A 13,374-nucleotide genomic window follows, 5' to 3' on the forward strand; every position below is an offset into this window, starting at 1 on the left:
CTAACTATATCTTGAAAAATGGATTCTAAGAGTTTGCCCACAACTCACGTTAGATCCGTGAGTATTATTTCCTGGTTTATCCTGTCCTTGAACAAAAAGTTATATTGGTTACTGTGCAGTGGATGATAAATCAATTGAAGGAGTCCACTACCTGCATCAGCCACACCAGAATGCATGGGTGTGTAGCAAAGCAGTCCACCAGGCCAAACTGCAGCAAATGCCTCCCCCACTGAGGCTTTAAGGACAGTTTTAGCTTGGGCCATGAATGGGGCGAATTGGCTAAGGTAGATTGGGAAATTAAATTTAAAGAAATGGCGAACATTTAAAGAAATATTTCAGAATTCTCAACGGATATACATTCACTTGAGGCATAAAAACTCCAGGGGAAAAGTGATCAACCATGGCCAACTAGAGGAGTTGAGGATAGTATTAGATTAAAATAAGAGGCTTACAATGGTGCCAAAAAGAGTAGTAAGCCTGAGGATTGGGAGGGTTTTAGAAATCAGCAAAGGATGACCAAGAAATTGATAGAGGGAGAAAATTGAATGTGAAAGTAAACTAGCAAGAAATATAAAAAGATTGTAATAACTTCTACAAGTATGTAAAAAGGAAGAGATTAGCGAAAGTGAAAGTAGGTCCTTAGAGGCAGAGACAGGAGAAATTATAAAGGGGAATAAGGAAATGGCAGAGACATTAAACAAATATTTTGTATCTTCATACAGTAGAAGACACAAAAAGCATTCCAGAAATAATGGGGTACCAAGGGTCTAGTGAGAGTGAGGAACTTAAAGTAATTAAGATTAGTACCGCAGAAAAAGTACTGGAGAAATTAATGGGACTAAAAGCCAACAAATCCCTTGGACCTGATAGCCTACATCCTAGGGTTCTAAAATAGGTGGCTGCAGAGATAGTGGATGCATTGGTTTTGATCTTCCAGAATTCCCTAGATTCTAGAACAGTCCCTGTGGATTGGAAGGTAGCAAATGTAACGAAACTATTCAAGAAAGGAGGGAGAGAGAAATCAAGGAACTATAGGCCAGTTCACCTGACATCAGTAGTAGGGAAAATGTTAGAATCTATTATTAAGGACATAATAACAGGGGTTGTGAATCTTTGGAATTCTCTACCCCAGAAGGCTGTGGGTGCTCAGTTGTTGAGTATATTCAAGACTGAGATCAATAGATTTTTGGACACTAAGGAAATCAAGGAATATGGGGATCGGGCGGGAAAGTGGAGTTAAGGTAGAAGATCATCCATGATCTTATTGAATGGCGGAGCAGGCTCGAGGGACCGTATGGCATACTCCTGCTCCTATTTCTTATGTTATTTCTTATGTCAGATTCCTGCCATAGAGGCCTTGGGTGGCAGAGTGGAGAGGGCTGTCTCATCTGACTTTGATGGGTTACAGACAATTATCTCTTAGGGATGAACTGATCTAATTGGTACCATTCGGTCTGCTTTTTATTGGATAAATGGTCATGCAGAGCAAATGCCCAACACAAGTAGCATTGCAGGAATGCTTTCACATGATGCTGCTGTCTCTCCAGATCGCAGCACATGTACCCTCTGATGCCTGCTCCTGTCTCTCCAGATCGCAGCACATGTAGCCTCTGATGCCTGCTCCTGTTGCTGGAAGGAGGTTGGATCAAGTTGCTCTTGCAGCAGAGATACAGCCTGCTATAGACCCATTTCAGAACCTAGATGCCGTGAGACAAGGGCCACTTCAAACTATAGGCTCCTATAGAAATGGAGCAGTTAACTGTATCATGAATCCCTGCCACTCAAGTAGTGCCTATGAGAAGTACAAGGTCAGGTTTAAGAGGTCACACGGTAGCACACTTGTACCATGTGGAAATATGGAGGAGAAATTTATTAGCACTTGCACTGTATAGTTTTTATGATTACATGAAAGTTGATGCGCACACAGACATTGTTTTTGGCACGGTTTTCAAGTGGCTTAGATGAGATGGTATGAATGAGAGCTACACATAAGGGTCTGCAGATGATGGCATATTCGTGGTGGGAAGGTGGAAGATATAGACAATGCTGTTCATGCAGTGGGCAAGATGTGGTAATCAAGAGATGGTCTTCGGTATCAGATTGGCAGGAATGTCTCTTGCAGCCAGTAGTGGGTTGATCCTCTGCATCCTCTTCATGCAGCTACTGCTCATCTGCTTGACCCTTCTGCTGCCCTTGGGTGCCTTTCTCTTCTCAGGTTTCCCAGAGGTGGCCTCTGTAAATTGTGCAGCCTGCAGCACATGACCACAATCCTTGAGACCTAGCCTAACTACATTAAACTCTCAAACTGATCTGAGCACCTAATCCGTGCCTTTGGAATTTCCATAGTGTGTTCTATGATGACTCTGGTGGCAGAATGGACCTTGCAATATTGGTACTCCTCTAATGTCCTGGGAAAGTGTATAGAAAGGTAGCCTGGATCTCCCAGGATCTATGCAGATTATAAAGACACAGAGGTATTCCCAACAGGAAACCCAATGTGGGTTCTTTTGATTGGAGGGGACCAAAATGTCAGCCCCTCAGGAGAAGACACAAAGGTAGACATCGAAGCAGTTGTCATCAGCCATTAAGAAAAAACAAAAAGGAATTTTGAATAATAGCTCCGAAATAAGACTTTTACATGGGTGTGATTTACTTCCAGTATTGATGGAAATAAGATGTATGATGTCACCATGTCTTTACCTCCTTGTTTAAATATGCCGACTCATTTTTGGACCGTGTTCATTGTTGGACCCCGTTGCAGAAGTCCAGTGCAGATTCAGTTTGGTGCAACATGGTTGCTTAAATTGGAAGATAGAAAAGTCACTGGATTTGTCAAATATGGGTGACCGAATTTCCCACAGCCCCACTCTGCCACTGTCCCCCCCCCACCCCCCCCAAAACCCCAGAAGTGTGGCGGAATAGGATTTCTTGACCCAGTCACATTTCCCGGCATTAGTGACAGTATATTAATGAAGGCAGTTGCAGGACCCATTTATGGCATATCTGGTGTACCAGCCTTAGGTTGGAGTAGGCGTAATTAGGCCTGTGGTCCCAGCCCAACATTTATTGTAAAGTTTAAAAAAGAGTCCTGTTTCTAAATATGCCGGCTTTCCTAATGCGCTCAATTACTTTGCAACATGGTGTGAATAAAGTCCTATCAGATACAACTCTTGTCATTGTCTATCATTATAATTCTCCCGCCTATATTTGGGTAGATGCATTGCACACCCAATTTCTGTTCTGGCAGAAAATTGGGTACACTTGTTTACTCAGATGTAACACCTCAGGAAATTTGGCTGCAATAAGTCTGCATAAAAGGAGAACCCTCTCCAATATTTGTCTTGGAGGATCCTAGATTGGAACCTTGTTAGTGGTGAGTTAGTTGAGGCAGCCGTGCAGTACTACAATTAGCCTCAATGTCCTCAGGCTAAAATGGATAAAAATCAGTTTCTGTTCCTAATTGCAAACCTGCTAGAAAGCATATGCGTGCATATGCTGGTTGAGGACACTCACCCTCCGCTAAGATGCCTCCCACAGTTAAATATCATGGCAAAACTGTCTAGTCTCTCACATGACTGGTGGTGCTCATGGCCTGTAGACACTGCTTCAAGAGAAAGGGGATGAAAACTAGAAAGCAAACCAAAATTTACATAATTGGTAAGACTGGATATTTTAAGCATATGGAAATATATATCTTACTTAAGTACAAATATATATTAGTTGTATTTCTTGTCTTGAACTTATTTTCCAGGTGAGATTGTTAACTGGGTTGCATTAGATCGTGAACATCATACTCACCACCAGCTGTCCGTACTAGTTACAGATCATGGTGTACCTCGACAAAGTGCCTCCACAACTGTTTATATCACAGTCACTGACATTAATGATAATGAACCACTATTTTCTTACCCTGGACCGAGGCATGAGTACACTGTCAAGGTATGTACTCTTCTATGTTCCCTTTTTTATCATTTACTATGTATGGATATTAAACAATATATATAATATGTATAATGATAACTAACAATATGCACAAAAAGAATAAACTGAGTGTTTGCACATGTACGCTGCTAGATCCCGGGAGTGGGAAATGGGGGGAGATGCACAGCAGAGTGCATTCTCAAACAATTTTCTGCTCTTGTTCCAGATCTTCCAATAAATCGGTGGAGGATAAGCTCACCAAGGAGGCCCAAGGTCTCTTTATGGAGCCCAAAGTATCAAAGTTACCTGGGCCTCTTCTGGCTACTATCCTACCTGCTACCAGGTTTCACCAACATTTAACTATTGATGGGGGCCCCGTTTAACTGTGATGGGTGCTTTCGCCGTGACTGGAATCGGTGGGGTTAAGATGGCGCGTGTGTGAATGCTGCCTGCCTGCCCTGTTCCAGTCGGGCAGGCTTAAAATCGGCCTCTGAGTTTAGATCCTAAGAACCATCATACAGCTCGCCCTCCACCACAATGCAATAGGATCCATAAATGCAGACCCCATTCTACTCATGAGCAATGCCACTAAAGATCTATTAATGTATTTTTAATCATTTCATTCCTGATAATTCACTGCAGTTACAAGCTTGCAATAACATATTGCCAGTGTATATTGCAAAATGGCAGGCCTGTGATTTTAGCTATTGTGGATGAAAAATTGCATGCAGTGCACCTGCTATTTTCTGATGTATGCTGGCAGCGGGGGAGGTTTCCCGCCACCAGCATATACTCATAAGATTATACATATTATAGAATCACAGAAAGGTTATTGCACGGAAAGAGGCCACTCTGAGTCCGCGCCGGCTCTATGCAAGAGCAATCCAGCTAGTCCCACTCCCCAGCCCTATCCCTGTAGCCCTGCAAATCTTTTCCTTTCAAGTACTTATCCAGTTCCCTTTTGAAGGCCATGATTGAATCTGCCTCCATCACCCCCTCGGGCAGTGCATTCCACACGCTGTGTAAAAAAGTTTTTCCTCATGTCACCTTTGGTTCTTATGCCAATCACCTTAAACCTATGTCCTCTGCTTCTTGACCCTTCCGCCAATGGGAAAAGTTTCTCTCTATCTACTCTGTCTAGACCCTTCATGATTTTGAATATCTCTATCAAATCTCCTCGCAACTGTCTCTGTTCCAAGGAGAACAACCCCTGCTTCTCCAGTCTATCCATGTAACTAAAGTCCCTTATCCCTGGAATCATCCTTGTAAATCTCTTCTGCACCCTCTCCAAGGCCTTCACATCTTTACTAAAGTGCGGTGCCCAGAACTGGACACAATTATGTAATCATGTGATGCACAAATGGTCTGTTGAAAAATACACTCTCTAAACCTAATAGCATTATCCTGTTTCCTACTCTGTTTTCATATCATACTTTGTACATTACATGCTGCATAACTTTTAGCTGCTGTAGCAGTATGTTCTGACAATACCGGTACTGGAAAATACCAGATATTTGTCAAAGACTTACTAGTTTAGGTTTTCTTTATTCATCAAAGAGTTTACTTTAATAACATCCATGGGCTAAATTTTCATCGTTCGTGCTCCTGATGCAGAGTATTATGTGACAGGAGCACATATTAGGAATTTGCCTAAATTCCTGATATCTGAGCCTGCTGCATGAAATTCTGTAGCGGGAGCAATAAATACGAAAATGTAACTCACGTGACTTGTAAGTAGTCTATTTTTGTATATTCCTAATCGTCTTAGGGATATCTTAATTTTTTTCTTATTCGAATACATAGACTTGATATGCCTGAAAATTGAACATTAACTAAAGTTGTATTTTTAAAAAATTTTAGAAAGTTATGATGTGCGATATTATTGTATAAACATTTAACACATTTGTATCAAATACTGCTATTTTGAAAGCGATGTTAACATAAATGGTTAACGCTTCTGGTATTCAATTCTAAATACTGGTGAGGGAGAGGGTTCCTCTGGGGAGTGCAGCCAGAGCCAAGACCATAGTGCCATGCGTGGCTCAGCTGTACAGGGGGGAGGAGAAAGGTCAGGAGAACATTAGTGATAGGGGATTCAATAGTTAGGGGAACAGATAGGCGTTTCTGCGGCCGCAGACGTGATTCCAGGATGGTATGTTGCCTCCCTGGTGCCAGGGACAAGGATGTCACTGAGTGGCTGCAGAACATTCTGAGGGGGGAGGGTGAACAGCCAGAGGTCGTGGTCCATATCAGTACCAACGACATAGGTAGAAAGAGGGATGAGATTCTGCAGGCAGATTTTAGGGAGCTAGGAAAGAGATTAATAAGCAGAACCTCAAAGGTAGTAATCTCCGGATTACTCCAGGCGCTATTAAGTATAGAAATAGGAGGATAGAGCAGATGAATACGTGGCTGGAGAGATGGTGCAGGAGGGAGGGCTTTAAATTCCTGGGATATTGGGATCAGTTCTGGGGAGGTGGGACTTGTGCAGGCTGGATGGGTTACACATCAACAGAGCTGGGACCAGTGTCCTTGCGGGGATGTTTGCTAGTGCTGTGGGAAAGGGTTTAAACTAATTTGGCAAGGGGATGGGCACCAGGATGTAGCATTGGAAAGGAGAAACAAGGTGCACAAAAAATTGGGAGAGACAGATAGCAATAGAGTAAAGAAATAGTACGGCATTAGGTGGGATCAGACTAAGAGAGAATACAAGACAGTCTAAGATAGGTTTACAGTGCATGCGTGTAAACGCATAAAGCCTAGTAAGCAAAGTTGGTGAGCTGCAGGTGCAACTAGCCACATGGGAATATGATGTTGTGATGATAACGGAGACCTGGCTCAAAAAAGAGTCGGATTGGCTACTAAATATTCCTGGATACAAGGTGTTCAGGAAAGATAGGGAAGGAAAGAAAGGAGGGGGGGGGGTGACAGTATTGATTAAGGAGAATATTGCAGTGCTGGAGAGAAAGGATGTCGTGGAGGGGTCAAGGACAGAATCTATTTGGTTAGAGTTAAGAAACAATAGAGGTGCCATTACACTACTGGGTGTATTCTATAGGGCACCAAATAGTGGGAAGGATATAGAGGAGCAAATTTGCAGGGAAACTACAGAGAGGTGCAAGAGCCATAGGGTAGTGATGATGGGGGACTTCAACTATCCTAATATAGACTGGGATAGCAATAGTATAAAGGGCAAAGAGGGGGAGGAATTTTTGAAATGTGTTCAAGAGAATTTTCTTAACCTGTACGTTTCTGGCCCAACGAGGAAGGAGGCAATGCTGGATCAGGTTCTGGAGAATGAGGTGGGCCAAGTGGAGCAAGTGTCAGTGGGGAAACATTTAGGGAACAGCGATCATAGTACCATAAGGTTTATATTAGCTATGGAAAAGGAGCAATCTAGAGTAAAAATGCTCAATTGGAGGAGGGCCAATTTTTTTTTTTATTCGTTCATGGGATATGGGGGTCGCTGGCAAGGCCAGCATTTATTGCCTGTCCCATTTCAGTGGGATGAGAACAGATCTGGCCCAGGTAAATTGGAATCAAAGACTGGCAGGCAAAACTGTAATTGAACAATGGGCGGCCTTTAAAGAAATGACGGTTCAGGTACAGTCTAAGATACATTCCCATAAGGGGGAAAAGGTAGGGCAACTAAACCCAGAGCTCCCTGGATGACGAAAGAGATAGAGATTAAAATGAAGCAGAAAAAAGGGGCATGTGACATATAATACAAGTGAGAACCAGGCTGAATATAAAAAGTTCAGAAGGGAAGTGAAAAAGGAAATAAGAGGGGCAAAGAGAGAGTATGAGAATAGACTGGCAGCCAACATAAAAAGGAATCCAGAAGTTTTCTATTGGCATATAAACAGTAAATGGGTAGTAAGAGGAGGGGCGGGACCGATTAGGGACCAAAAAGGAGGTCTACGCATGGAGGCAGAGGGCATGGCTGAGGTACTAAATGAGTACTTCGCATCTGCCTTTACCAAGCAAGAAGATGCTGCCAAAGTCACAGTAAAAGAAGAGGCAGTTGAGATACTGAATGTGCTAAAAATTGATAAAGAGGAGGTATTAGAAAGACTAGCTTTACTTAAACTAGATAAGGCATCGGATCCGGAGGGAAGGAGGGGTGGAAATTGCAGAGGTACTGGCCATAATCTTCCAGTCATCCTTAGATACGGTGGTGGTGCCAGAGGACTGGAGAATTGCAAATGTCACACCCTTGTTGAAAAAAGGGTGTAAGGATAAACCTAGCAACTACAGACCAGTCAGTTTAACCTTGGTGGTGGGGAAACTTTTAGAAACGATAATCCGGGACAAAGTTAATAGTCATTTGGACAAGTGTGGATTAATTAAGGAAAGCCAACATGGATTTGTTAAAGGCAAATCGTGTTTAACTAACTTGATTGAGTTTTTTGATGTGGTAACAGAGAGGGTCGATGAGGGCAATGCGGTTGATGTGTAATGGACTTCCAAAAGGCGTTTGATGATCTACCGCATAATAGGCTTGTCATTAAAGTTGAAGCCCATGGAATAAAAGGGTCAGTGGCAGCATGGATACAAAATTGGCTAGGTGACAGGAAACAGAGAGTAGTGGTGAACAGTTGTTTTTTGGACTGGAGGGAGGTATACAGTGGTATTCCCCAGGGGTCAATACTAAGACCACTGCTTTTCTTGATATATACTAATGACTTGGACTTGGGTGTACAGAGCACAATTTCAAAATTTGCAAATGACACAAAACTTGGAAGTGTAGTGAACAGTGAGGAGGGTAGTGATAGACTTCAAGAGGATATAGACAGGCTGGTGGAATGGGCAGACAATGTGGCAAATTAAATTTAACGCAGAAAAGTTCGAAGTGATACATTTTAGTAGAAAGAACGAGGAGAGGCAATATAAACTAAAGGGTACAATTCTGAAAGGGGTACAGGAACAGAGAGATCTGGGGTTATATGTGCACAAATCTTTGAAAATGGCAGGGCAAGTTGAGAAAGTGGTTAAAAAAGCACACGGGATCCTGGGCTTTATAAATAGAGGCATAGAGTAGAAAAGCAAGGAAGTAATGATGAACCTTTATCAAACACTGGTTTGGCCACAACTGGAGTGTTGTGTCCAGTTCTGGGCACCTCACTTTCAGAAGGATCTGAAGGCCTTAGAGAGGGTGCAGAAGAGATTTACTAAAATGGACTTCACTTACATGGATAGACTGGAGAAGCTGGGGTTATTCTCCTTAGAGCAGAGAAGGTTGAGAGGAGATTTGATATAGTTATTCAAATCATGAAGGGTTTAGACAAAGTAGATAGAGAGAAACTGTTCCCATTGGCCGAAGGGTCAAGAACCAGAAGACATAGATTTAAAGTGATTGGCAAAAGAACCAAAGCCGACATGAGGAAAAACTTTTTTACACAGTGAGTGCTTAAGATCTGGAATGCACTGCCTGAGGGGGTGGTGGAGGCACATTCAATCGTGGCTTTCAAAAGGGAATAGGATAAATACTTGAAGGCTAAAAATTTGCAGTGCTATGGGGAAAGGGCAGGGGAGTGGAACTAGTTGGATTGCTCTTGCAGAGAGCCAGCATGGACTTTTGTTTTATTCATTCATGGGATGTGGGCGTCGCTGGTGAGGCCAGCATTTATTGCCCATCCCTAATTGCCCTTGAGAAGGTGGTGGTGAGCCACCTTCTTGAACCGCTGCAGTCCGTGCGGTGAAGGTTCTCCCACAGTGCTGTTAGGAAGGGAGTTCCAGGATTTTGACCCAGCGACAATGAAGGAACGGCGATATATTTCCAAGTCGGGATGGTGTGTGACTTGGAGGGGAACGTGCAGGTGGTGTTGTACCCATGTGCCTGCTGCTCTTGTCCTTCTAGATGGTAGAGGTCATGGGTTTGGGAGGTGCTGTCGAAGAAGCCTTGGCGAGTTGCTGCAGTGCATCCTATGGATGGTACACACTGCAGCCACTGTGCGCCGGTGGTGAAAGGAGTGAATGTTTAGGGTGGTGGATGGGATGCCAATCAAGCGGGCTGCTTTGTCCTGGATGGTGTCGAGCTTCTTGAGTGTTGTTGGAGCTGCACATATCCAAGCAAGTGGAGAGCATTCCATCACACTCCTGACTTGTGCCTTGTAGATGTTGGAAAGGCTTTGGGGAGTCAGGACGTGAGTCACTTGCCGCAGAATATCCAGCCTCTGATCTGCTCTTGTAGCCACAGTATTTATGTGGCTGGTCCAGTTAAGTTTCTGATCAATGGTGACCCCCAGGATGTTGTTGATGGGGGATTCGGCGATGGTAATGCTGTTGAATGTCAAGGGGAGATGGTTAGACTCTCTCTTGTTGGAGATGGTCATTGTCTGGCACGAATGTTACTTGCCACTTATGAGCCCAAGCCTGGATGTTGACCAGGTCTTGCTGCATGCGAGCACGGACTGCTTCATTATCTGAGGGGTTGCGAATGGAACTGAACACTATGTAATCATCAGCGAATATCCCCATTTCTGACCTTATGATGGAGGGAAGTTAATTGATGAAGCAGCTGAAGATGGTTGGGCCTAGGACACTGCCCTGAGGAACTCCTGCAGCAATGTCCTGGGGCTGAGATGATTGGCCTCCAACAACCACTACCATCTTCCTTTGTGCTTGGTATGACTCCAGCCACTGGAGAGTTTTCCCCCTGATTCCCATTGACTTCAATTTTACTAGGGCTCCTTGGTGCCACACTCGGTCAAATGCTGCCTTGATGTCAAGGGCGGTCACTCTCACCTCACCTCTGGAATTCAGCTCTTTTGTCCATGTTTGGACCATGTAATGAGGTCTGGAGCCGAGTGGTCCTGGCAGAACCCAAACTGAGCATCGGTGAGCAGGTTATTGGTGAGTAAGTGCCGCTTGATAGCACTGTCGACGATACCTTCCGTCACTTTGCTGCTGATTGAGAGTAAACTGATGGGGCGGTAATTGGCCGGATTGGATTTGTCCTGCTTTTTGTGGACAGGACATACCTGGGCAATTTTCCACATTGTCGGGTAGATGCCAGTGTTGTAGCTGTACTGGAACAGCTTGGCTAGAGGCGCAGCTAGTTCTGGAGCACAAGTCTTTAGCACTACAGTCGGGATGTTGTTGGGGCCCATAGCCTTTGCTGTATTCAGTGCACTCAGCGTTTCTTGATATCACGTGGAGTGAATCGAATTGGCTGAAGACTGGCTTCTGTGATGGTGGTGATATCGGGAGGAGGCCGAGATGGATCATCCACTCGTCACTCCTGGCTGAAGATGGTTGCAGACGCTTCAGCCTTGTCTTTTGCACTCGCGTGCTGGACTCTGCCATTATTGAGGATGGGGATGTTTACAGAGCCTCCTCCTCCCGTTAGTTGTTTAATTGTCCACCACCATTCACGACTGGATGTGGCAGGACTGCCGAGCTTTGATCTGATCCGTTGGTTGTGGAATCGCTTAGCTCTGTCTATAGCATGTTGCTTCTGCTGTTTAGCATGCCTGTTTAGCATGTAGTCCTGAGTTGTAGCTTCACCAGGTTGGCACCTCATTTTTAGGTATGCCTGGTGCTGCTCCTGGCATGCTCTTGTACACTCCTCATTGAACCAGGGTTGATCCCCTGGCTTGTTGGTAATGGTAGAGTGAGGAATATGCCGGGCCATGAGGTTACAGATTGTGCTGGAATACAATTCTGCTACTGCTGATGGCAGCGCCTCATAGATGCCTAGTTTTGAGCTGCTAGATCTGTTCTGAATCTATCCCATTTAGCACGGTGATAGTGCCACACAACACGTTGGACGGTGTCCTCAGTGCAAAGACGGGACTTCGTCTCCACGAGGACTGTGCGGTGGTCACTCCTACCAATACTGTCATGGACAGATTCATTTGCGACAGGTAGATTGGTGAGGACGATGGGCTGAATGGCCTCCTTCCATACTGTACCCATTCTATGATTCTGCTGAAATACTAGATGGAGAAATTTGATCTGATGTATTAATTACACACAACTTCAACTTCGATGGCCCTGAACTTCCATGGGGGGTTCTTCCGCCAAAGTTACAGTGAGAGACCTAGAGAACCCCTGTGGAATTTTAAGGTCTATGCTTTTATCTTTCTTTAGGATCCATCGAACAATATCATAATTTGAAATTATACAACTGAAATGATGCCCCATTGCTAGAAAGTGGTAAATAAGCTTGTCACTCATAGTAGAGACATATATCGCCACCTTGTGGGAGATTAGTATTGTAACTATATGAGAAGATGGTCGGATCAAAAATCCTCTGCCCTTCTTGTGCACTTCTACTGTAACTTTGCCACGGGTGCACCGGAAGAGTCACAAATTCGGTCAGGACCGGATATGCTGGGTACCTACCTAGCAAACAGCGGAAGTGGGGTACACTTGGAGGTCCAGACCACAATCCTAGCTAAGACCATATAAAGAGGGCTGTGGGGATATCCATAACTTTTTTTCTGTGGGGACCTGGCACCTCCCCATGGAACTGGCTACTTTTGCTGCAACTATTGGCCTCTCAACTATCATGAGTACCTTAGCTGTGCCACTAACGGCATGGGCATCCATCATTGGCATGGAAATTAAGGCATCTCCTCCTGATCCCACAGATTTTGGTAGGGACACCAGCAGAGGTCCTCAATGATGCACTTACGCCAGGAGGCATCACGCCTCCCCACCAATTTTTGGCCCCATTGTTTGTAGGATAAATGTGATGTAGCCATGTCACATCTGTAACAGTTCTGTAAATATTGTTTAAATATAACCATCAGTGAATTTTGTTTCAGTAGTGGCTGTATGGATTCCTTTTTTGCAACAGGGTTATAATTTGGCTTTAATGATTACAGTATTTATAGACTGGACATGCACCTTTCTAGATCTATGATTCTGTAATCCTCCTGAAGTTGTATGACAGTTTTTTTTCTTTGTTTACTTTTTCTTTCTTATAGCTAAGTTTTCCCGTTTTACTGTGTCATACTCTTGTCTAAGTAATAAGAACATAAGAACACCAGTATAAAAATTTTTAGGAACATGAATTGATTTCCTATGATGTTGCACGCAGGGAGTAAGGCGTTGAATTGCCACAGGGGTGGTCCTGATCTTCTGCCGTAACGAGATGACAAAGACATGGTTGAAGCTTTCAGTTGCAAATAGGTGAGATGGAGTGGAGGTAGGCAATGTTAGGCAGTCTTTGTGATAGTGAGGATTTGGGTTTGGAAATTCAGCACAGGGTAGAATAAGATGCTGAGGCTGCCAAAGGGATGTTGGAAATGGGGTGGTAGTTTGCAAAGAAAGGGTGGGTTTTTTGAGAAGGATGGATGATGATGGCAGTTTTTGAATGGAAGGACGACCCGTGTTATAAATTGGATAGCCAAGTGGTGAAGGATAGAATACTAGAGCTGGTCTTCATTTGCTTCCAAGTCTTTATTCACAGGGATCCCCCTTGCAAACATACCACACCCTAGA

The 13,374-nt window shown here is 44.0% G+C and overlaps 1 protein-coding gene across 1 annotated transcript in view; it reads left to right on the plus strand.

The window, feature by feature from the left end:
* The window catches only part of dchs2 (dachsous cadherin-related 2), a 162,783-nt gene that overhangs the window by 79,152 nt on the left and 70,257 nt on the right, over positions 1-13,374 (plus strand). Inside the window, exon 6 of the mRNA XM_067982273.1 lies at positions 3,752-3,939. Within this exon, the coding sequence (XP_067838374.1) occupies positions 3,752-3,939 (188 nt within the window). The remainder of the gene's footprint in view (positions 1-3,751; positions 3,940-13,374) is intronic.

Source organism: Heptranchias perlo, chromosome 1 (assembly GCF_035084215.1).
Source record: "Heptranchias perlo isolate sHepPer1 chromosome 1, sHepPer1.hap1, whole genome shotgun sequence".
Taxonomy (NCBI): domain Eukaryota; kingdom Metazoa; phylum Chordata; class Chondrichthyes; order Hexanchiformes; family Hexanchidae; genus Heptranchias; species Heptranchias perlo.